We start from the raw sequence: 23954 nt of genomic DNA on the forward strand, positions 1-23954 counted from the left end.
TATTTACTGAGATAGTATATAGGGAATGCCTATCTATCTGTGGTTGCTCCTGGCTTTTCAGATTGTGAGGTGCTTATCAGCAGATTGCACTACCTTTGGCAATGTGAGGGGCAGACCAAGATAATTTTCCAGCCCCAAATTGTGAGAACTACAAGTTTTGATTTCCACCCACTTGATTTCCACTCTCCCCAATTAATTTGGCACTCCAAGCCACCTCCTCTCCCCGTGCCCTACTTGTGTTGGAAATTGTGGCTGCACCTTCTGATCTTCTGTAGAACCAGATGCGAGGTTGGGCTTACATGCACACTTTCTCATCTTCTCTCTTGGCTTTTGACTACCTGGAATAGGGTCCTCATGGGGTCCTCTTTCTCCCTAGTACCATTGGGAAGCTAGAGCCATCCTACGTCATCCGCAAGTTCTTGGATGCTCAGAGGATACACAACCTGACTGCGTACTTGCAGACGCTCCACCTGCAGTCATTGGCCAACGCAGACCACACGACACTGCTGCTGAATTGCTACACCAAGCTGAAAGACATATCCAAGCTTGAGGAGTTCATCAAGGTACAACAGGGAACGGTGTGGATGCCCTGGCGCGCTGGCTCCTCCTTCCGCATTATGCCTCAATGGGCTTGTGTGCTTGAGCAGCCATCCTCCAACTTTTGGTGCCTGCCTGCTCCACATTCCCAGTGCAGAGATTGAGAGAGCCTTCTGGGTAATTGAAGGACCCTTCATTTGGCTGCTTGAGGTTGGGTGGGTGCTTTCCTCCAGTCCTGGAGTTGAGAAGGATCAGAAGTCTTCCCTTTGCAGGAAGAGAAGCTTATTTCTTTTTAACCTCATAGGAGGGAAGAAGCAGAGGCCTTCTTTTTGTCTCAGGGGGCAACCTGCTGCTTCTGGCTCCAGCCATAATATATTATGGTTTCATGGGAGAGATACAGAGGCATTCCTCTTTCTCAGTAGACATGCCCCTTCTGAATGCCTTTTTTGCTTTGTCCTCCCCCACACAGACCAGTGAGAGCGAGGTGCACTTTGATGTGGAGACAGCCATCAAGGTTCTGCGTCAGGCAGGCTGCTACTCCCACGCCGTGTACCTAGCTGAGAAGCATGCGCACCACGAGTGGTACCTCAAGATCCAGCTGGAGGATATCAAGGTGAGGCCAAACAGCCTGCCTGGTGCTGAGCTTCACTTCCAGCTTTTAAAGCTGACTTCTTGGAGTGCATCTGGATGCTGGAGAAACCTGAGAGGCGCTTTGGCTCGGGAGGGGTGTGTGTGATGACCATGTTTCTCTACATTCTCCCTTTTTTGCACTGGGGATAGTAGTGTCCACAGTTTGGGACTGTGTACATCTGTTTTCCCACATGGCAGACAAAGAGGCGTTAGACTAGCGTAAGGGTGGGTAACTTGCCGGCTCCCGTGGGTCTTTCACTTGGCCTGTTACGAACACTTTCTTAGTTGTTAAACGTTTTGGGGTCTCAAGGCTGCAGCAGCAAGTTTAAAAGGGCTTGCCATGATTTTTACATTAAGTGGAGCAGCTGCTCCTGTGCTGCATTTTGCAAGAGGAGCTGTGTGACTTGTTGCCATGGAGAATAAAAGGCAGGACTACACTGCTTAGCTCTTTTTCCTTATTATTTATTGAATTTCACAAAAAACAAACAGACAGACTGACAAAAACCTTTAACATAGACCATATATTAAGGTATATTATCAATTGACTTTTCATCCTCCCCTTCTATGGTTTCCACATTTACCCTTGAATGCTGCATATTTCACATATACTATCCAATACAGTCATACCTTGGAAGTCAAACGGAATCTGAAGTCCGTTCAACTTCCAAAACATTCAGAAACCAAAGTGTGACTTCTGATTGGCTACAGGAAGTTCCTGCAGCCAGTCAGAAGCCGCGCTGGACTTTCGGCTTCTGAAAATCGTTCGGAAACCGGAACACTCACTTCTGGTTTTTGATCGTTTGGGAGCCGAAACGTACGAGTTCCAAGGCATTTGGCAACCAAGGTACGACTGTACATCCATGTTAACCTATTTATCTTAATAATGAACGCTGTTGCTCATATTTCAAGTCCTGCTCGCGTTTTCATCTCACTATAGGTAGTTCTTCAAATACTTAGTTCTAACCCCAAGATACAGGGGGACTGGGCTCTCCTTCGGAAGTTGGCTCCGCCTGTCTTACCCTGGGAGTGTTATCCATGCTTGTGTCAGAAGCCCTCTTCAGGTGTCCTATTAGTACGTAGAATATTACTGGTGGGGGGGCATGGGGATGGGAGTGCTAGCTCTGCCCCCCTCATTTTCATTCCTGTTGCCCTCCTCCAAGTTGGAGGCCAATTGTCTGAAGCTCTGAGCTTCTTGTACTTGTTGAGGCTCCCTGTGTACTTTTAAACTCGAAGTCAGGGTTCTAAAATGCATTGGAGAGTTTCCTTGAGTACAGGAGGCTCCCCGCTTTGCAAGGTCAGCATCCAGCATGCGGAGGACCCACAGGAACGGCGGTGAGAGGGGCAGAGCTGGCAAACTTATCTCACAAACTTTCCATGTGTGATAGTTCTGCAGCACACATTTCCCTGTGTGTTTTGGACTACAGTTCCCATCAGCCCCCATCATCACACAGCGGTTATGCTGGCTAGGACTAAGGAGAGTTATCCTGCAAAACATGCAGAGGGCACCCGGTTTGGGAAAGCTGTTCTGCTTGAAGGCAGAAGGCCAACACATTGGCTCCAGAGCAACCTCTCTCTCCTATCACCTGCCCTTCTCTTGTGCAGAACTACCAGGAAGCCCTGCGTTACATTGGGAAGCTGCCCTTTGAGCAGGCCGAGAGCAACATGAAGCGGTACGGCAAGATCCTCATGCATCATGTCCCGAATGAGACCACTGAGCTCCTGAAGGTCCTGTGCACAAACTACCAGCCGGTGGGGGATCGTGAGGGTCCTGGAGCACTGGAAGGGAGGAAGGTATCGGCTGGATTCGGGGTGGTGTGTGTGTGTGTGTGTGTGTGTGTGTGTGTGTGTGTGTGTTTGTTGCTGCCCGTTGCTTGTGCAGCTGAGGGTGGTGCTCACCAAGGAGAGCAGGGGGATGAGGAGTAATAGGCATTAAGTGAACAAAATGCTAAGTGTAAAATACAGTCTGGGCAAGCAGGCTCAGTAGTGATAGCCTGCAGGGTATTGTGGGGGACAAACAGAGTCATAGAACTGTAGAGTTGGAAGGGACCATTGTCCAACCCCTGTTGCCCAAAGTGGGGTTCAAACCCACAACCCTGAGATTAAGAGCCTCATGCTCTACTGACTGAACTGGTTGGAAGGCAGGAATGTTGAACAACCTCTGGGAGGCAGCAAAGGGCTCAGACCTGTGTGGCTTGCAGACTTTTTGCTTGTCTGGTTGCTGTTCAGATAAGCCATTCTTCCCCATACAAACACACACACACATACCTCATACCGGGTTTATTGTAATAGCACTTGCTGATACTTGCTGTGTTCTGAGCACTGGCCAGTCTTTGCTAGGCTCCTTGTAGGGCAGGTGTGGGGAGTCACTGACCCTCCAGTTGTTGCTGAACTACATCTCCCATCATCTCTGACCATTTGCTTGCTGGGGCTGGTGGGAGTTCTAGTTCAGCGACGTCTGGAGAGCCAAAGGTTCCCCACATGTGTTGTGGGGGGAGCTCTGGGACATTTGGGGCTGCAGAAGGCTCTGCCAGGAGAACTGAGACACAGAATGTTCCATCTAAGCTCTTCTCTCCTTGTAATATAGGCAAATCCTGATGAGTTCATTCCCATTTTTGCCAACAACTCCCGGGAGCTGAAGGCCTTCCTAGAGCACATGTCAGAAGTGCAGCCAGACTCTCCACAGGGCGTGTATGACACGCTGCTGGAGCTCCGCCTCCAGAACTGGGCGCATGAGCAGGATCCACAGGTCAGTCCTCCCTCCGCTTGGGGTCAAATTTCTAGTTGTGCCCAGGGGAGGTTGACTGGTGGGAGCCATTGGCAGCAAGGTCTTGGGTGACCTGACCGGGAAAATCCAGTTGGCAAGAGAGAAAAGCTCAATTCATGGGGCTCTGGTTCAAGGTGCCTGTGACACAGGTGGCTAACCCATCTTTTGGCCTGAGTGCCACATTGAACCTTGGTCAACCTTCACAGGGGGCAAGGAACTGCATTCCAACGGTGGGTGCTCACCAGATACTATCACATACTGTTGCCTGCACACACAAACACAGCTGATCTATGCAGAAAACTGCGAAGTGGAGATTATCTTTTCCTCTCTGTACACCAAATGACCAGTTGGATGACCAGGAACAGGACAGTTTGCACCCACACAAACATCTAATTAGGGCCCACCCACCACACAGCAGTATGTCTGTTTCATTATTATTTTCTGCCAAAGTTGGAGGGTTATTGGGGCAGTGCCAGAACAGTTGCTTGGAGGTGTGTGTCTGGATCAGACTCTTGAAATGAAGCGTAGCCACCCCTGTCCCTTGACCATCCCCTAGTTCTTGATACTGGGGTTATCCGGCAAAGCAGAATAGTGGGAGATTCAGGGCAGAGAAACGGGAAGATGGGACAGAAAATACGGAATCTACTCCCACGTGATTTAGTGATGATCACCAACTTGAATGGCTTCAAAAAAGGATTAGACACATTCACGGAGGGCAATGCTATTATTCCTGATGGTTGCATGCTCTCTCCAGAATCGGTGGGCAAGAGCAGGAAAGTGCTTCTGTTGCATTTAGCTCTCCTTGCATTATGGCATCTGGTTGGCCACTGTAAGAACAAGATACTGGACTGGATGGGCCTCCTTTGGCCTGATCCGTTTGCTGCAGAGCTCTGCTTATTAACTTGATGTTTTCTTGGCTTTGGGCTCCGTGTAGGTCAAAGAGAGGCTGCACAACGAAGCCATTTCCTTGCTGAAGAGTGGGAAGTTTCGGAGCGTCTTTGATAAGGCTTTGGTCCTGTGCCAGATGCACAACTTCAAGGATGGTGTCCTGTACCTCTACGAACAGGGCAAGCTGTGAGTCTAGAGGCGCCAGCAGCCTCCTACTCTTTGCGGGAGGGTTGGAAGAGGGTTTCTGGAGCTTTTTGGAGAGCATCAGGTGGGCTCAAGGGCATTATATTTGGTCTCCTGGTGGAAAGAGCCCTCTTCTCCCTTCCCTCCCCAGTTTCCAGCAGATCATGCACTACCACATGCAGAACGAGCAGTACAAGAAGGTGGTGGAAGTCTGTGAGCTGTACGGAGACCAGGAGGCCTGCCTTTGGGAACAAGCCCTCGGCTACTTTGCCCACAAGGAGGAGGACTGCAAAGAGTACATCACAGCTGTGCTCAAGCACATTGAGACCAAGAATCTCATGCCGCCCCTGCTGGGTGAGAGAGGTTCCACTTCCAGGCAGGGGGTGGGGGTGGCTGAGGCTGTCTCCTTGAGAGGCTTGACCTTGGGAAGCTTCTGGGGTGGATGGAGCTGGGAATTGAAACCAGTCTCTCAAGCAAAAGAGCTGCTAGTTAAATCCAGGGCTCCCTTCAGCCTCTCCCTTTATGAGAATGACCTGCCTTCCAAGACCCTATGGAGGCCAGATGCTGCTCTTACTCTTGACGCCAGTGATGCTTTTGGCTGAAGGTTTATTTGTTTTTCTGATCCACCCTTTATCAATGGGTAACAAATTTAAATTGCCCTCTTTTTCTGTGGCAATCACACAGGGTCCCCGGATGTTTCACCGTCTGTTGATCCCTGTGCCACCACCCAGGCCCTATCTAGGACAATACTGAGTCCAGTCAGGTTAAATTGAAACATAAACTTTTGTTTATTTATTGCAGTTTAACAAGTGTGTGGTTTCATAAACAGTATCCGTCAATTACATTCATGGGGTGCCTATCCAGACCTATAACTTTCGCTACCTGCTCTCACTCACTAAACCCCCTCTCAGATATTTACTTGTCTGCCTAGCCCCTAACAGTTCCTGACTCAGCCTATTTCGCTACACTAACTCAACCTGCCCACAACTCTAGCCCAATTCACTCCCACTCCAACCAACCACCCAACCACTCCCCAAGAACTCTCCCCTTTGTCCCTCCTAGAGCTGGTTTTATAGTCCCACTGACTCCACCCCCCTGGGTCCTGACTGGGCAACCTGTTTAACTATTTCACCTCCAGCACTCTCTCATATGTTAACATCACAATGCTGCTCTTACGCTTGATGCTAGTGATGCTTTTGGCTGAAGGTTTATTTGTTTTTCTGATCCACCCTTTATCAATGGATAACATTTAAATTGCCCTCTGCTGTCTGAATCTTGACCTTTAAAGGGTCTGAAGTGTTGTGGAATGGGACAGAGAATGGTGAAGGGCCCCTCCCTTGTGGTTTGAAGGGACAATGTAGATTTGTGCTCACCCAGGTGTAATATAAATTGCCCCACTCCCTCTACTTCCCTGTGCTGATGGATTGCCCCCTCTGTCCAGTTGTGCAGACTCTGGCTCATAACTCCACAGCCACCCTGTCTGTCATCAAGGATTACCTGGTCAGCAAGCTGCAGAAGCAGAGCCGCCAGATTGAGCAGGACGAGCAGAGGATTCAGAAGTACCGGGAGGAGACTAAGCGGATCCGCAAGGAGATCGAGGAGCTCAAAAGCAGGTAGCCGCAGTCTATGTTGCTGGGCCTGTCTGACCTCCATAAGACGCGGCCTCCAGAGGGAGCAAGACATCACCACATGCCACTTTCCTGCCTTCTGCCCATTGTGCTCTGTTTGGTGGTGCAGTGTGATGTACATGTCCAGGTGGTTCCTTGGAAGGGATTGAGATGGATCGGGAAGGGACTCCAAAGGAGACTTCATTCATCTGCCAATCTTCCAGAGTACAGCTGCTCTTTACTTACAGCTGCTGTAGCAATCCTGGAATCCAGGGCAGGGGAGAAGCTTGATGCTCAAGTGCAATGTGGGCATCATAGGAATGTGTTGCTGTTACTTCTGCGCATGTCCCTGAAAACCATCTCTCTTCCTTGCCCTTCCCTTGTGTGTTTCCTTTTCTCAGTCCCAAGATCTTCCAGAAGACCAAGTGCAGCATTTGCACCAGTGCCTTGGAGCTGCCCTCAGTTCACTTTCTGTGTGGCCACTCCTTCCACCAGCACTGCTTTGAGAGCTACTCGGAGAGTGGGTCGGAGTGTCCCACCTGCTTGCCAGAGAACCGCAAAGTCATGGACATGATCCGCGCTCAAGAGCAGAAGCGGGACTTGCATGACCAGTTCCAGCACCAGGTGGGGCTCCCTGGCTGCCTAGCTGGATTTCCAGTCTGGTTTATTATGACACTTTATATCCAACTGGTGGGGAGTGCCTGGCCCTGCCTGGGATTTTTTTTTTGGGGGGGGGGAAATACTGTGTTGTTTTAAATGCGTAGTGTAATTTGTGTTTGAACCCATAACTCTGGATGTTGGGTGAAGACATGCCAAAGTCATGTTTCGGTCCACCATCTTGGTTCAAAATGGCGTCTGTGCCCAAACAGCAACGAAGTCTATTGCCCCACCACTGGAACCATCATGCTGAGTTTGACAATGATATCTCAAGAGGTGGCCGAACATATAGAGGCAAACCATTTGCCAAAATGTATAGTAAATGATAGAATCTCCCACCCCAAACACCCCCAAAAGTGAAGCTTTTGTTTGTTCCATCTTACAGATGAAATGCTCCAATGACAGCTTTTCTGTGGTTGCGGATTATTTTGGCCGAGGCGTTTTCAACAAGCTCACCCTCATCACAGACCTTCCTCCAGGCAAATCTGCTGCAGTACTCGATGCGGGCTTGCAGCGTGAGCTGCTGATACACACAAAACGGAGCACTTAGATGGCAGTGGGTGGGTGTCCTTCAGTCCCCTGACCTTGGCTCTCCGAACGAGTGATGCAATCAGCTTCTCTTTCTAGTGCACTGTGACCCAAAAGAGGGTAGGATTTGACTGAAGACCAGGAGGGCTGCGTAACTGGCTTAGGAAACAGAGTGAGAGAGACCAAAGGAACTCTGGCTTGTTTATTATTGTTATTATTATTATTATTTTACCTGACTACAGCCAGGCCTGCTTCTCCAAGCCTTACAGCCTGCTGGTTAAGTCTCCTGGTAAAAAGTCTGGTGCTTCAGCATTAGCAGTGGGCTCCTGTACGACTGTGTGATGAAAACGAGCTCTCCGCTCCAACTTTTTCCTGGTGCCTCTTGTGTTCCAAGCTCTGTATGAGGAGGATCTCTAGTAAGCCTGTGTTGCCCTCATCAATTATACAGCGTGGAACTAAACTGACTGGATTCTGGAACTGGAAGAGTTATTTTCCTGGGGAGGTGGATTGAAGATGTAAATAATGTTCAGCACTAACATCTCTGTAACCCTTCACTTAATAGCGGTTTACTTGCTTGAGCTATAAAGTGTGTGAATGTGGGTGAAGAGAACTATGGGTCTTCCTGTATATGTATGTATACTCTTGCTTCCTTTCTGAACAACTGCTTCTCTCTCCCTCCCGCCTTCCCAATTCTTTGGTATTTCTGTGAGAGCCCAGAGGAGCTGCCTCATAGAAAAGGCCCAGTTCTGTGGCTAATCTTGCTCAGGATTAGATTTCTGGTATAGTTTGTGGGTGGTAGTAGAAGCTGGGCCTGCAGGCAGATGGCTGTTATCTGAGCTGGTTCCTCCCATCTCCTCTGCTGCAATTAGCTTCCTCCCACCCCGTCACTTCACCTCCTTGGTTCTTGATTTTGCAAGAGCAATTATGCATTGGAACTGTGCTCCAAGCCACAGGGAGCTTCCTTCCTGCTCCTCCGTCTTTCTTGGGGCACCATCTTCTACCACAGAGGGAGGAATAGTCTTTGAGGCTAGATGCAGGCTTGAGCTTCCTCCCACAGCTGCCTGCTCTTTTCTCTCTGGAGATAATGAGGAAAATGCAGTTCACCCTAAATGATGAATTGATGTATGTTGGGGCAAAGTACCTTAATTTTACATATACCTCGTGGTCTCTGAATCTGATGGTGAGTTGCCAGGAATCTGATGGTGAGTTGCCAGGAATGAGACCTTGTGCGTGGCAGTGGATATAGCACGTGGCAGCTGTGAAAAAGGACAATTGCCATGCTAGGGATCATTGGGAAATAAACCGAAAAGAAAACTGTTGATATCATAATGCTGCAACACCAATCTATGGAAAAAATATTACATTGTTAGAAAAGGGTACCCAAAATGATGGATGGAATGACTGGTTTAGAGAAAAGTTTGGTAAAAGGGGTGAAGGGGTTGGTTGCTCTCACTTGGTTGGGCTGTTACTGGCATACAGGACGAGGTGGTGTGTGGGCTACAGCAGCAGAGCTGCTCTTACACTATTTATAGTTATGCTGTTTGGGAGCTGGGGTTCCTAATATGCATCGTTAAACCTCTTCACTTCCATCAGTTGGTCCAGTCCCCTTTTAAATAAAACACATGCCAATTTCCTTGCTGGATCCAATCAAGCACTACACTCGTCTACTATCCTGCCAGCTGCACCTGCTAATTAGGCCACCTCCAATAAACTCATTTGCAGCACCATCAGGGATGAACACCAGTCAGTGGGTCCCCTTTTCAGTATGCAGTGATATACTTCTTATGCACCTGGGGTCTCCATATTACAGGATGAGAAGCCTGAGAGACCTCTCCGTTTAAGGTAGCGTTCGTTGTCAGCTCATCTTGTAGCAGAGAGTTACACAGGAAGCAGCTATACACCAACCAGACCATTGGCCCTTCTGCCTCATTGGCTGGCTGGCTGGCAGCGGCTCTCCCAGGCCTTTCAAGCAGCGTTCCCTCAATTTTAGAATAAATCTCGTGACACTTTTGAAGGCGATTTGCAGGTAGTTTGCATAATACTATCTAGGCCAGCCCCCTTCAAAGCCTAACTGGCGTACTCGGGCAAGAGACGCTCCGCTGCCCGTAAAATATGCGGCCGGAGCCACGTGCAGCGCCTCACTGCAAGTACCGGAGCGCGAAGCGACACAGCGTCGCCCCCGGCTTCGCGTTTCCGAAAAGGGCGTGCGCCGCGTCGACGGCAATTACGGTATAAAGGGGCATCGTGAGCCACCTCCCATTCATGGAAAGCCGCCTGTGGGAGGAACAGGAAGCCGGAAGTGACGTCCGGGACGGGGAGGCGCATGCGTGGCTCCGCGGAGTGGCGATGGAACCGGCAGCGCCTAGTTGACCCAGAGCGGGACCCCCTGCAGCCCTCGCCCCGCCTGCCTGCCGGCCCCCTTCGCTGCTCGGCGCCAGCAGCGGCATGACCAGCTCGCCGCCCGCCTCGGTGAGCCTCTCCGCCGCTGCCTTGACCGGCGCTTCGCTCGCTTTGGGGAGGGGGAGGGAGAGAGGGGGCGAAGGGGCGGGGCTTCCAGGGGCTCAGCCAATGGCGGAGGACGTCACGAGGTGACCTCTATGCATGGTGGTGACCTCACGCTTGTCGCGGGGGTCTTTAATGAGATGCAAATGAGTTCAGCCCCCGCGGGTGGGCCTGGGGACGGGGGTTGTCTCCGACCATGGCTGCCTATCTGCTACTCTTCCCCACCCCCGACTCTCTCTTTTCCTACACTTGTGTGTCCTCCAGTGCTGCTTTTCTTAGGAAGGGGGAATATAGTTGTTAAATGGTAGTGCTAGTTTGATTTTTATGAAACTTGATTTATATACACGCACACACAATTTTGTTTATGATAGCAGCAGTAGCAAGAACAACAACAGGGCACTGGCCTCGTTCAAGTGCTCAAAGTGTTTCATGTTAGTATCCCTGTAATCCGCTTTATATCTGCAGAGAAACATTGGGAGAGGCTGGTGTTTCTCCCAGGGCTATTTTGCCCTTTGCCGGTCAAGGGAGGCAGGTTGCATTTCTAGAATGTGCTCCTGCCAAAATCAGATGCCTCTTGTTTCTTGCACAACCTTGTGCAACTTGAGCTCTGCCTCTGTGTAGCAAGGCACTCTTGCCTAATCCACAGGGTGGCTTTGTAGGACACACCTTTGCCCTGTTAGGTAGCACACTGTACAGATACCTCCAGGCAGTTTCTACTAGCAGCCAAGGTGAGCCAGAGTGCGGTGGCGGCGAAGAGAAGTGTGGGTTTGCTGCTTTCAGGTGCCCTCTTGCATTCCCCTCTGCTATAGGATGCTTCATCAAGCTGTTTTTCTAGTTTCTGCATGCACACTCACACTTTCACTTGCCCTTTCAAAGTTCCGCTGGGAATACATCCCATAGCCTTCCCATGGGGAGACTGTTATATTAGCTTCCAAACCTGAGACTTTGCCTGGATTTTGGGCTGTTGGGCCTGAGCCTTTTGGGTGATACTGTATGGTGGACACCTACACAGCTTGCCTGTTTCTGTGTTTTCAGTCCCAGATTCAAACAAATTCTCTTCTCTCTTCACACTAAGCACCTCTTTCTGTCCCCCTTGGCTGCATAATTGCTCTACAAACATAAACTGCTGCTTTCAGCACCCTGATGGTATCTCTCTTTTTCTTCCCTAAAGCTAAGCAGCTAGTGCTCATGGCTGTGTTTGACTGAAGGGAACTGATGATTTGGGGTTGACTTCCAGAAGTCACACATGGGGCTTCTGTACCTTGTGACTACCAATCTCTCCTATGAACTATTGATATCTACTGCCCATATTCAGCTCTACTGCCCACCTGTGCCCCATTCCTGTGTTTTGCCCTATCTCCCTGCATCCCATTTCTTGTCTATGTACTCCTTTCCATGGCCACTATCCTAAGAGGAGCCACATTCTCTTGGGAGATGTCCTACAAAGTAAATACCAGCCCAGCTTGTGCACTTCCTTGCTACAGAACTATGTGGATGGCACAGATAGCACTGGCCACCATGGGTGGAAGCAAGTTGGTTCTCAGGATGATAGCTTCCTGCATTCTGATCCATTGAGATTATAGTTGTTTGCCATGCAGTTTGATTGTATCTCCCCTTCTGCGCCGCCACCCTCCCCTTGCCCTATATTGCAAATAAGTGGTTGAAATGTCCCTTGTTCACTTGTGCAAATGGCCCCTTTGTCAATTGCTTTGCCCTGGGAGATTGTCTTCTGCTGCCTGTCTTTCCCAGAACAATTTCTTTCTGTGCAAAACCCGGAGAGTTCCTTGCAAGCAGCCCCTGCAGCTGCAGTTCCCTCCAGGCTCAGTTCCTTCCTTCTCCCCACCCCCCTTGAACACCCTTTCCCCTTCTCTGCCTTATCTCTGCTGCCAGGTTGGGGCTAGTTTGCAAGGAGAGACTCCCTTGATTAGACGCTGACAGAGCAAGGCAGCAGGTCTTCCTCTCCCCTCTAGCAAAGACATCTTTCTCCTCCTCCTCTTCACTGGGTCCTGGGTTGCAAACCTCATTGAAATGGCAAAGGTGGTGCTGCAGGACAGTCAGGTAAGAGGTGTATGTCTCTCCAGGCCTCTTTGCGGGTCTGCGGAAATATTTCCAAATCTTAACAGCCATTTTGACAGGTCTGAAGGTTTTCTGGCCCTGGGTTATTGTCCAGGACTTCATACTTCTCTCCCTGCCTCTCTTACCCACACACATGCATGCAGAATCTTTCTTTTCAGCTGTGTGTGTTATGACATATTTAGGGATGAAACTTTACTGCAAGAGACAGACCCTACTGAGGAATACTTCTATCTGCAATTAGGACTCGATAGGCCCTTAACTGATAATGTTTGTCTTAGTGCTATCTTGTCCTGTGCCCTGTATGGCTCTGCAGGCACCTTTTCCTACAGGGCCCTTGCTAGTTCCATGTGCTGCTTACCTGCATTGCACAGCCTGGTCTTTGGGGGACTCTTGGGAAGCAGATGACTCTGCCCCTTGGGGCCAGTTGTGCACTGAATAACCTCCGCTTCTTTCAGGTCTTTGACACGTGTTCTTTGCCCTGAAGCCTGTCAAGGGTTGCTGGGCTAGGGCTGGTCAGGTCAGGCAATAAAAACGACATTAGTAATAGTTGTTTGTGGTTGTGCCAACAATATTATGGTGCTTTACAGCACAACAAAGGGAAAGGCGGGCCCCTGCCCAGAGAAGCGTAGAATTTTAGATCTGACACAAGGGAGGCAGGCAAGAGGGATGGGTATCTAATTGCACATTGCTCAGCTATCCTTTAGGGCTGTTCCTTTTAATGCAGCAAACATTGCAGGAGGTGTCTGCCCAGGTAAGTTCCAGTGTGGGGCTTCCTGGGATGCCTTCTGTGTCCACTTCCATGGCTGAACTGTACCACCCTGCTTGGCAGCCCCTTTGTGAGGAAAGGCTTGGCTGGTGCAAGCTTCCTCTTGATGTAGGGTTTTGCGGGGAGATTGTGGAAATGCCACCATAATAACCCTCCCTCTTTGGAGTAATTGGAGACATTTCTTCACAGGAGAAGAATGGCTTGAAGAAAGAGACTATCCGCGTGGGAACAAGGAAAAGCCAGGTGAGGTTCTTGTCATTACCGTTCTCTTGCCTGCCTGCTTCTTTTCTCTCTCTGCTTTTCCTGGGTCTGCTTCTTGCAAAGTGTTCGTACAAACAGGACTGTGCATTGACCGGTGAATGGATTTGCATTGGGACAACAGGGCATTTTCTGTTCCTTTCCTAGTAACCAGGTTGGAACAGAGGAAGGCAAGGAAAGACGGCCGGTGCTGAAGAGAGCAAGTCCTAGAACGAAGTGTATTCTTGAAGGCCTGGGTTATAGGGGTGGATAATAGCAATATATAAAAATGCCTTACGAAAAGGACGAAGAACTATCCTCTGTTGTCCCGGAGGACAGGACTAGATCCTAGGGGCTTATGTCCCAGAAGGGGAGAGCTCAGATGAGCATTTGGAGAGGCTTTTTAAAGGCGAGAGCAGTTCTGACACTGAAAACATGGTGGACTCTCCCTTGGGAAGGGACAGAGCTCAGTGGTGGAGCACCTGTGGTTCAGTCCCCGGCATCTCCAGGTAGGGCTGTGAAAGAAGACTCCCCGCCTGAAACCCTGGAACAATGGCTGCTAGCCAGTGCTCACCGAACTGAGCTAGAGGGAGCAATGGTTTTTCTTGGGATAAGGCAGTTTCCTGTATTGCCTCACTGGGGGTCTTTAGGCAGAGGCTGGACAGTCCTTTCTTAGAGATGTTGCTGGGTTTTCTGTACCAAGCAGAGCTTAGACTTAGAGCCCCCCACTGCTGCCGCAGCTCTTAATGGCTGCTGTGCAGCAACTCACATATTCTGGGAACCACTCAGTAATAGCAAATTCCAAATTCATATTAGGCTAAGTATCACAGGAGCTATATTCCCAAGTGTGCATCTTTCTGAATTATATTTCACTCAGTGGTGCTGCTCCTCAAGACTTTGTCCCTTTGCTACTATTGCTGTAATTTGCTAGCAGCCACAGGGTTTCGTTTATAAGGCAGTTACGTCATTTGCATTATACTGCCTTAAGTGTTTGTCAGCTGTGCTACTTCGCTGCTGCTCACTGATGAACAATCTTAAAATTTTTCATTTGTATCCACCTGGCAATTAATCCATACTTCTCCATCTGAATTGCTTTGGTGGTGTTGAGCAACCATCAGTTCCCCTGACCTTTCTTTTGCCAGGAGGATGCAAAGATTTCCCCATGAGCCGCCCTAGCAGGAGCAAAGAAGTACGCCCAAGAGCCAAGGCTGGGAGGGGCAGACTTGTAAAGAAAGATAATGCTCCACCCTTGTGGTGGAGAGCTAATCTCCCATCTGCCTCCTGTTGTTGAGGCTGGTGGCAGCTCAGGAATAAACCCAGAAAGCCCGTTCGGAACAGGGGCCTAGGATGGGGCGGCACCTCAGGGTGTGAAAGATCTCCTTTTCCCTAAAAGCCCTGTCCTGGGGGCCAGAAGTGGGTCTCCACTCCTTCTCTCAGAACATAAGAATTGCCCTGCAGCTGGGTCACGTCCAAGACCCGTCTAGTCCAGCATCTGGTTCTCACAGTGGCCAACCACATAATAATAATAATAATAATAATAATAATAATAATAATAATAATAATAATTTATTTATACATACATGCCCCACCCATCTGGCTGAGTTTCCCCAGCCACTCTTGGAGCCCACAAGAAGTACCTGAGTCCAGCAGCAATATCTTCACTATTGCAATTCTCAGCAACTGATATTCAAAGGCACACAACCTCCCAACGCTGGATGCAGAACACAGCCATTGCAGCTAATATTCCATTGATAGCCTTTCACCCCCTTTTTTAGCCCCTGAAATTGATGACCATCTCTATGTCTTGCAGGAGCAAACCCTGCAATTTAATTATGCTCTGTGTGAAGAATTCCTTCCCTTTGCCTGTCGGGAATCCTGCAACACTTGGCTTCAATAAATGGTATTTTGGCAGAGCTTCATTCTGGGAGGTTTGCTGAGCACACATCAGCTGCGCTGCTGCCTCTCTTCCTTTTCATTCTCTGACTGGCTCAAGCCAGGTTGGCTCTCTTCATGCCTGGCTTTTTCTCTGTGGCCCCCGAAGCTGGGGGGGAAGGGGGCAGAGCAGATCACAGACATGAACCGGACCCAAAACCGATGAGCGTGAAGTGCATAGTAAGTGGGACTGCAAGTCTCATGTCTTCTGGGCTCTTGTGGGAGCAGCATATCGGAGCAAGATTCTGCACACATGTCTTCCTCTGACAGCAGGTGCGTTGGGCACACTTGCCACCTGCTCCTCTTGGGTCATAGGTAGGGCACATTGATTGACTTTGCCTTCTTTCTCTCTGGAATTGCAGCTCGCTCGGATCCAGACGGACAGCGTGGTTCAGATGCTGCAGGAGCGCCACCCTCACCTCTGCTTTGAGATTGGTGAGTGTGTGAGGCAGGAAGCCTGGGAATTACCGTAGGTATTGACCACAGTAGTGGATGGGGAGAAAGCAAGCCAACACAGGAGTTCCATCCAGGTGCTGGGGGAGAGCAGCCTCAGGTGCACAGGCAGAGTGCTGAGACCTGGTGCATGGAGAGGATGGGCTTGTGTGGCATCTAGCTTTGTATTATTATTATTATTAATTTCTATACGGTCATTCCTTCAAGACTCACAGGGTGGCTTACCATGTAAAACCCCAAAATACATAACATTTATTTATTTATTTATTTATTTGTTTATTTAATACATTTATATGCCTTTCTCCCCTTCAAATGAGCTCAAGGCGGTGTACATGGTTCTCCCCGTTTCATTCTCCAACAATCCTGTGAGGTAGGTTAGGCTAAGAGATGGTGACTGGCCCAAAGTCATCCAGTGAGCTTCATGGCTGAGTGGGAATTCAAACCCTGGTCTCCCAGGTCCTACTCCCAACACATTATCAGTTATGCCACACGTTAAATAGTAGCAAACAAAAACAATGTCCCCACCCACACAGTTTAAAAGGCCATAGATTATTTAAGTAGCCAAAGGCCTGGGATAAGAGGGGTGTTTTTTCCTGGCGCCAGTTTACGTCCTCCCCTACCAAAGCAGTGAGCAGCTAGGAAGTCCACACATTGCTCACCCTTGTTGTGGCTCATGTCCTACTGGTGTCTGTCATCTTTCCTGATCTTCCCTCTTCCTTCTTTCCTTCCTCTCTCTCTGAATAGTTGCCATGTCAACCACAGGTGACAAGATCCTGGACACAGCTCTGTCGAAGGTAAGCAGCCGTATGCTCCCTGGGCTCATGACGCAACCAGCAGTGGACAGAAAAAGCAGCCTGGGTTGTAACATGCTCTTTTCCCATTTAGATTGGTGAGAAAAGCCTATTTACGAAGGAACTGGAAAATGCACTGGAAAGAAATGAGTAAGTTCTCTTTGGCTGGGAGGTGTGGGAGAAAGCTCTCCTTGGCAGGCAATGCCTGGTGGTGCCCTTGGCACTGGTGCTTTTGCTCTGAGCAGGAGTCCATGTCCTGGTAGGCAATGGATTCTTCCAGAGCCAGGAAGTCTTCTCTTGAGCGAAAGCATTTCCTGTAACCCAGCGTTGCAGCTTGGGAGTCCAGCAACTGTGGGGAGGGGGAGCCCAGTCCTGGCGCATAACTGCAGCAATCCTGAGCAGTAGGCCACATTGAGACTGACATGCCCAGGCCCACCCAGCAAAGCTTCATAGCCAAGCAGGGATCTGCGCTGAGGTCTTACGCTTCATAATTGCTCTCTCTCTGCCCATCCTGGGCCCATAAGGTTGGCACACCCTTGACCAGCTCATTTCTTCCCTTCCAGGGTTGACTTGGTGGTTCACTCCCTGAAGGACCTGCCCACATCCCTCCCATATGGCTTCACCATCGGTGCAATTTGCAAGTGAGTTTGGGCTCCTCTGCTTCCTTCTGCCTGACTGGTGCTCAGCGCTCTGGCTCTTGGTCCATCAAAGTTTGCCCTGGCCAGGCATCCACCTTCCCTTTTCCATGGGTTGCAGGAATTTATGTACAGGTTGGGGGGAGTTGCCCCTCCAGCAGATATCATGCACATGCAGCCCACTACCAACATCGGCACAATCACTTTTGCGACTTTTGTAATTTGTCCCCACAAAACACTTCATCACAGTTTCTTCCTATCTATTCAAAGGGCCTTTGCTGCACGATACCAAATGTAACAATTCACTGATAAATGTATCTATGTACTGGCTCACTGGGAAAACTTCAGAAATGCATATAGACATGTGAGCTCAGCTACTCAGCAGCCACTCTGCCTGAGTGATAATTCCTGGCATCCTGATACCTGAGTGCCAGGCAGGTAGCCATTCCAGAAATAACAAACCCAGATGAAGACAAAAGGGTGTGTGGGGGAATGCCCACCAAACCACCTAACTTCCATAGCATCAGATGGGTAATACCTTCTTTAACCCATCTAAACTGGCCACTGCCTTAGGCCAAGTGGTGGCCCTTTGCTGTGAACAGACAAAAGTCCAGGTCATGGAGTCTCCAGCTCTCTTTGCAAGAAACTTGGAGGCTGCTGCTGCAGCCCAGCTGACCTGCTCTCTAAAAGGCAACCCCGTCTGTCCCTTGCAGGAGAGAGAGTCCATATGATGCCGTCGTCTTCCACCCTAAGCATGCAGGCAAGAGCCTCCACAGCCTCCCTGAGAAGAGGTGAGTTTCACTTGTTCCTTCCTTGGGTTCCATCTGGTGTGCAGGAAGGGCTGAAATTAGCATTTTGCCCCAGCTTCAACCCCTCTTGGGTAGCAGTGCTGAGAGGGGTCCCTGCCTGCCTGAGGTCTTGGCCAGCCGCTCTTGCCCAGAGTTGACACTTTGCTGCACATGGTCCCGTGTAGACAATGTTTGTGCAGAGATGTCTGGGGGACTGTTCCTAACTCTGCTCAGACGGGTGAGGCTGACCAGTCCAGACTCTTCTTTGACGCCGCTTTCCTTTTGGCTCTCTGGCAGTGTGATCGGGACCAGCTCACTTCGCCGGGCAGCTCAGCTGAAGAGAAAGTTCCCTCACCTGGAATTCAGGGATATTGTATCCTTTGAAAATGACCCCTTGACTTAGAAGTGTGAATAGGACACCTTGTGTGTGTGTGGGGGGTGAATTTCCTAGTGGCGAATGTGGCCATTCCTTTGAATATGCAGCTTCTGTTATATTGAAGCAGGTCTCAATCGTTTGTTGGCCAGGTGGGAAAAACTGGTCTGCAATATGAGAACTTTTTCAAGGCCACACATCCCTGGCTTGGCTTTGAATCCGGGGCCCAGCCAGCCATTGTGCTGAGATGCAGCCCATAGGCCTGGCAGAGGAGCTAAGGTCTTGAGCCGCCTTCTCCCCTGCAGAGAGGGACTGTGGTGTTAGAACACCCTCCCTGGTGGCCAGGTCTGGAAGTGCAGGCCATGGGCCACCCAACCAGGGATCTCTGTGGTTTTCCCTTAATCCTTCTTGTAGAGGGGAAATTTGAACACTCGCTTGAAGAAGCTGGATGAGAAGGAGGATTTCAGCGCCATCGTCCTGGCAGCGGCTGGCCTCAGGCGGATGGGCTGGGACAGCCGCATTGGTCAAGTAAGTGGGGCAGAAGAGATTGGGATGAAGGTTGTTCCCTGCCCATGCCCCTCCATTGTGCCCAGGGAGTTTCTACTCCTTGTATCCTCAGTTCTTGAGATGCTCACTGATGTCTGCATTCCTTCGGGATATATAGACTGAATGAATTTGTGAAATGCCCTGAGATGTATAGGGCTGTATACAAATTTAAAATAAATAAATAAAATATTTTGCTCCACCTTTGTTCTGAGCACCACCAACCCTCGTTCTCCTTCCCTCCAGGTCCTGAGCCCCGCAGACTGCTTGTACGCAGTTGGGCAGGTATGTGATGTGCTCTCCGTTCTGGCCCTGCTGTGTGCGCGTGAACAGCTAAGCCTCCCCAACACACCCCTGCCTCTTGAGGGTGCCTTTCGCTCTTTCTCCTCCTGCTCCTCGCCCTCAAATGAGCATCCCAAAGTCAGGCTATGCACACCTTCCAATGAATTCTCTCTAGTGTGAATCCCAAAGCTGGAAGGTTAAATGGCCTTAGTGCTCCGAGGCTGCACCCCTTGTCCTGGTGGGTACCAACTTCTGCATCCTCACATTTGTGCAGGGATGGCTAACCTGTGGCCCTCTAGAATTTGTTGGCCTACCTCTCCCATTAATTCTGTCCATGAACTGTAAACTGTAAAAGCGGGTTTCCCCCCTTGAACTGTTCTCCGATTTAAAAATCACTCAAAATGGCACTAAGCTCTTTCAATGCATGCCTTGCTTGCCCCTTGTCCAAAAGTGGGTGAAATGTATGCATCGTGGGAATCCTTGAAGACATTTTCTTTTGCCTCTTGGAAATCCCAGCAACAAAAATGCCAAAATCCATCGCAGCGCAACTACTTTCCAGGGCCAACCAGAATGTCACAAAATATTGTGCCAGCTTTTGAGTCCCCCAGAACTATTCACTGGGCTGGATTAGAGGTTTTCAACCTTTTTGAGTCCATGGCTGCCTTATTGAAGTACATTCTTTTTGTAGCACTCCTGTGGGGCACAGGAGCCCAGTTATGTTGCCCCTTTCTTGCAGAGCTGGCAGCCTCTCAACCTTATTCAAACACCCTCCCTTGTGGAGTGTTCCCTCAGCCAATGTTGCCCACGGCACCCCTGACCATCATTCAAGGCACTGGGCTAGATAGTAAAGAAAACACAGAAACTTAAAAGCTTGCACTATATTGTGACATTTTGGTTGACCTCATAGAGGCATTGGCGTAATATGGATTTAGTAATTTTTCTTATGGGTCGGTATGGCTGGCTCCCCCCCCCCAAGCAGTTTTTAGCAGGGGCTTGTGGGGGAGAGGGGTAGTGGATGCTTTGGTGGTCGCATGTCTCCATCTCAAGCTCATGCGTGCTTTACAGAGTAGAGACTCTGCTCCTGTTGTTCTCTGATTGCTGACCCTGGTCATTGCAGAGCAGGGGCTTTGAACGCTGTGGGGACTGCATAGCCACTAGGCTGTTCTAGAAGCTGAGAAGGGCCTCTGTCCCTCCTCCTCTTCCTTTCTCCAGGGAGCCCTAGCAGTGGAGGTGAGAGCCAGGGACCAGGAGATCCTCGATATGGTGTCCGTCCTGCACGACGGTGAGACGGTGCTGCGTTGCATTGCAGAGAGGGCCTTCATGAAGCACTTGGTAGGTTTCAGGAAGTGCTTGATCGGAGGCCACAGCAGCCACCTGCTTATGTGGGGCTCAGGGCAGTGGGGTGCTTCCTTCCTAGGGAGGACAGGGATTTTTTTTAAAAAATAGTTCTGAGTTGCGTGTTTCTCAGTTTGATCCTTTCCCAAGGTATGCATTGTGACTCAGTTATTATTGATAGTTTATTGCAATTGTTAAGAGTGAATTTGTTTAGTCATTATTGGTTCATGTTTTGGGTTATTTTATTGTGTACCATTATAGTCAAATAGATTATTGAATATTACTTTATTTGATTACAGATAGGTAGCCGTGTTGGTCTGCCATAGTCAAAATAAAAAAATTCCTTCCAGTAGCACCTTAAAGACCAACTAAGTTAGTTCTTGGTATGAGCTTTCGTGTGCATGCACACTTCTTCAGATACACTCATACACTTCAGATACAAGCTCATACCAAGAACTAACTTAGTTGGTCTTTAAGGTGCTACTGGAAGGAATTTTTTTATTTTGACTTTATTTGATGTCATTCATTTTAAAGTTATGCCATGTTATGGCTTTTTAAATTGGATCAGGTTATTGTATATTTTGTTGCTGTGAACCGCCTTGTTTAGTAATATGGAAAAGTGGTATGCTAATTAAAAGCGAAATGAGGAGGGAGGCTTGGCAGTAGCAGCAGCAGCGTTATTCACCTCCCTGACATTTTCCATTCCAGGAAGGCGGCTGCAGTGTCCCTGTGGCAGTGAACACCGTGCTGAAGGACTTCCAGGTAATGACAATTCAGAAGACCACAGGCCTTGTTTTTTCCAGCCAGCAGCCAGGCTGGGTCTCTCTTAGCAATGGTTTGTGGGCCTCTCCCAGCATTGAAAGCAGTTGGTGGAGGGAGAGACCTGTGCTGAATGCAATAGCCCTGCTTGGTATGAAGGGAAGTGCTCCCTGACTGAGATGGAGCAAAGAACCCTCAAACCAGCGAACTCACATTCATGACATGTGGCCCACCTTCTTGGCCTTCCACCTGCAATACAAGGATAACAACGCTGGCCTACTCTTTAGGGTTGTTGTAAGGATCACCAGAAGATAATGTATGTAAATAACTTGGAACATAGGTTCAAATGGTTATTATCAACAGACTAGGTGTTTGCTGACCAGGGATGGAGAATCTGTGGTTCTCCAGATGTTTGATTCCAATCCCCATCCTATTGGCTGTGGCTGATAGTTATTAAAAAGCATTTATAAACCACTTTTAAAATGCTGAGTTGGTAGTCCCCCACTTCAGACATTCATTTCCCTCTTGACTGGATCAGTCTCAGCACTCATCCTGGAAGATTTGGTAGTTCACATAAAAGTTTAAGTTGCTGCTGATAATTCCTTCCTGTCCTCCTAGGACCCTTCCTTTTTAAAAAGGTGACTTAATGCTGAATCCCGGACTCATGTAGAAGACGTCACACACTGCCTATGGCATCCCTTGGCTTTCCTGCACCTTCTCCAAAGGGAGAGCGGTGGCTGTTGACATTTTCTCTTTATTTTCCCTAGTTATATTTGACTGGAGCAGTCTACAGCCTTGATGGATCAGAGAGCCTACGTGACACCATGCAAGCAAGCATGAATTATTTTCCACATGAGGTACCTGCTACTGTATTGCAAAACAGCACATTTTCTAGGCTTCCACATAGGGGAAAACTGGGACCTTGTTATTCTTTCTGCTTGGCTCCTCCCATGACAGAGAGAGAAAAAAACCCCAATAAAACTACATCTAAGCAAAGTGTGAGGAGCTTTTGGCTGCTGCTGAACTACAGTTCCCATCATTCCTGGCAATGGGTCCTGCTTGTTCGGACTGATGGAAATTGTAGTTCAGTAATATCTGGAGTGTGTATCTGAAGAAGTGTGCATGCACACGAAAGCTTATACCAAGAACTAACTTAGTTGGTCTTTAAGGTGCTACAGGAAGGAATTTTTTTTATTTTGACTATGGCAGACCAACACGGCTACCTATCTGTAACTGGAGGGACAAAGTTTCTCCACACCTGATTTAAGCTTTGTTTCATATTATATCCAAAGCATATACTGTGGCCTGTTGCTCCCAAACAAGCCACTGTATGGTAAGGGAGCAACAGACCCTAATCCTGGATTTCAGTGTTAATAGGAAGGAAAGCTTTAAGTGCAACTTCCTGGTTTGCTTCACAGGAGTGAAGCAGGAACTATGGCAAAGTATGCAATAGCATGCTGCTCATTCACACTAAACTCTGGCTTATTGTAATGTGCTAACAAGCTCATAGATGTTTTGGTCAATAGTGACAGTCACACTTGTTCAGCCTCCTCCATTAAAAGACCAGCTGTACAATCCTAGCATCTTGTTCATATGGGTTGTCCCCCCCCCCCTCTAATTTTACTGGAGGATACAAAACCAATGTTAAATTTGAGGAGGCTCACTAAAAGGACCCCTGACAGTTAAGCCCAATCGTGAATGACTCTGGGGTTGCAGCGCTCATCTCACTTTACTGGCTGAGGGAGCCGACGTTTGTCCACAGAGTTTTTCTAGGTCATGTGGCCAGCATGACTAAGCTGCTTCTGGCAAAACCAGAGCAGCACACGAAAACGCTGTTTACCTTCCCGCCGGAGCAGTACCTATTTATCTATTTGCACTTTGATGTGCTTTTGAACTGCTAGGTTGACAGGAGCTGGGACCGAGCACCGGGAGCTTACCTCATCACGGGGATTTGAACCACCGACCTTCCGATCGGCAAAGCCTAGGCTCAGTGGTTTAGACCACAGCGCCACCCACTATCCTTCAATAAATGTGAATCTTGAATCGCTGCCTCTAACCCTCAAATGTCCTATTGCTGGCTAAGGGATTTTACATCTTTTACTTTTCAGAATGAAGATGGCCCCAACGATGACATCCAGCATGTTGGCATCACTGCAAAGAATTTCTCTCAGTCTGCTCAAGTGGCTGCAGAGAAGTTAGGCATTCAGGTGGCTGAGCTCCTCCTGAGCAGAGGGGCAAAGCACATCCTCAACGTGGCCCGACAGCTCAACGATGCCTGATGGGGGCCCTGCCTTGGATGTCAAGCTCCTCTAGCCGTTGTCCTTCATGGAAGCAATGAAGTCTCTTGCAAATCAACCACTGCCCTCTCGGTGAAGGGAATCTTAATTTATTATGGTAGCTAAGCCACAGTTCACCTGTGCTGCTAAGGACTGTCTCATGCTGTAGCCTCCAATGGAAGATTGATGCTGGCGGGGATCACTCCCTTTAACACACAGCCTGAATTTTGAGAAAGAGAACCATTTAAAAGAAGTTGGTGCCTTCATTGATTGCTGTCAGGAATAATGTAACCTGGTACAGTTGCATATAATGAAGTGTATATTTTTTTTAATTATTGCCAAATGGATTAAAGAGATTTAAACTGAATCTACTGCAGCTTGTGTATGCATACCAGCTCCTTTAAAGCACGTT

At 49.0% G+C, this 23954-nt stretch overlaps 2 protein-coding genes across 3 annotated transcripts in view; both read left to right on the forward strand.

Moving 5' to 3' along the window:
- Window positions 1-8404, forward strand: part of VPS11 (VPS11 core subunit of CORVET and HOPS complexes) — a gene marked incomplete at its 5' end in the record, with an annotated part of 12916 nt that extends 4512 nt beyond the window's left edge. Inside the window, 9 exons of the mRNA XM_081172494.1 lie at window positions 377-563; window positions 1007-1150; window positions 2770-2958; window positions 3752-3913; window positions 4866-5005; window positions 5154-5356; window positions 6444-6615; window positions 7011-7233; window positions 7652-8404. Of these exons, the coding sequence (XP_081028620.1) occupies window positions 377-563; window positions 1007-1150; window positions 2770-2958; window positions 3752-3913; window positions 4866-5005; window positions 5154-5356; window positions 6444-6615; window positions 7011-7233; window positions 7652-7816 (1585 nt within the window). The 3' untranslated portion in view covers window positions 7817-8404. The remainder of the gene's footprint in view (window positions 1-376; window positions 564-1006; window positions 1151-2769; window positions 2959-3751; window positions 3914-4865; window positions 5006-5153; window positions 5357-6443; window positions 6616-7010; window positions 7234-7651) is intronic.
- A 1696-nt stretch (window positions 8405-10100) lies between these two features.
- Window positions 10101-23909, forward strand: HMBS (hydroxymethylbilane synthase). Of its 2 annotated transcripts, none has more exons than XM_081172707.1 (14): window positions 10101-10263; window positions 13328-13381; window positions 15670-15742; window positions 16505-16554; window positions 16646-16701; window positions 17115-17192; window positions 17900-17977; window positions 18272-18347; window positions 18762-18875; window positions 19137-19175; window positions 20385-20504; window positions 21216-21269; window positions 22034-22123; window positions 23375-23909. In XM_081172707.1, the coding sequence occupies exons 1-14, from the start codon at window positions 10240-10242 to the stop codon at window positions 23543-23545; spliced, it is 1077 nt and encodes a 358-aa protein (XP_081028833.1). In that variant the 5' UTR covers window positions 10101-10239; the 3' UTR covers window positions 23546-23909. The 2 variants fall into 2 exon arrangements, with proteins under 2 accessions (XP_081028833.1, XP_081028832.1); XM_081172706.1 differs by lacking the exon at window positions 10101-10263 and adding an exon at window positions 12088-12354.
- The last annotated feature ends 45 nt before the right edge of the window (window positions 23910-23954 follow it).

This window comes from Podarcis bocagei, assembly GCF_964188305.1.
Source record: "Podarcis bocagei genome assembly, chromosome: 15".
NCBI classification, from domain to species: Eukaryota; Metazoa; Chordata; class Lepidosauria; order Squamata; family Lacertidae; genus Podarcis; species Podarcis bocagei.

Bases quoted from the DNA above. Each gene is read 5' to 3' on its own strand.
- HMBS (XM_081172706.1), top strand. From the start codon at position 12,325: ATGGCAAAGGTGGTGCTGCAGGACAGTCAG. The intron at 15,743-16,504 runs GTGAGTGTGTGA...CTCTCTGAATAG, and splicing joins TCACCTCTGCTTTGAGATTG to TTGCCATGTCAACCACAGGT. The intron at 18,348-18,761 runs GTATCCTTTGAA...TCCTTCTTGTAG, and splicing joins ACCTGGAATTCAGGGATATT to AGGGGAAATTTGAACACTCG.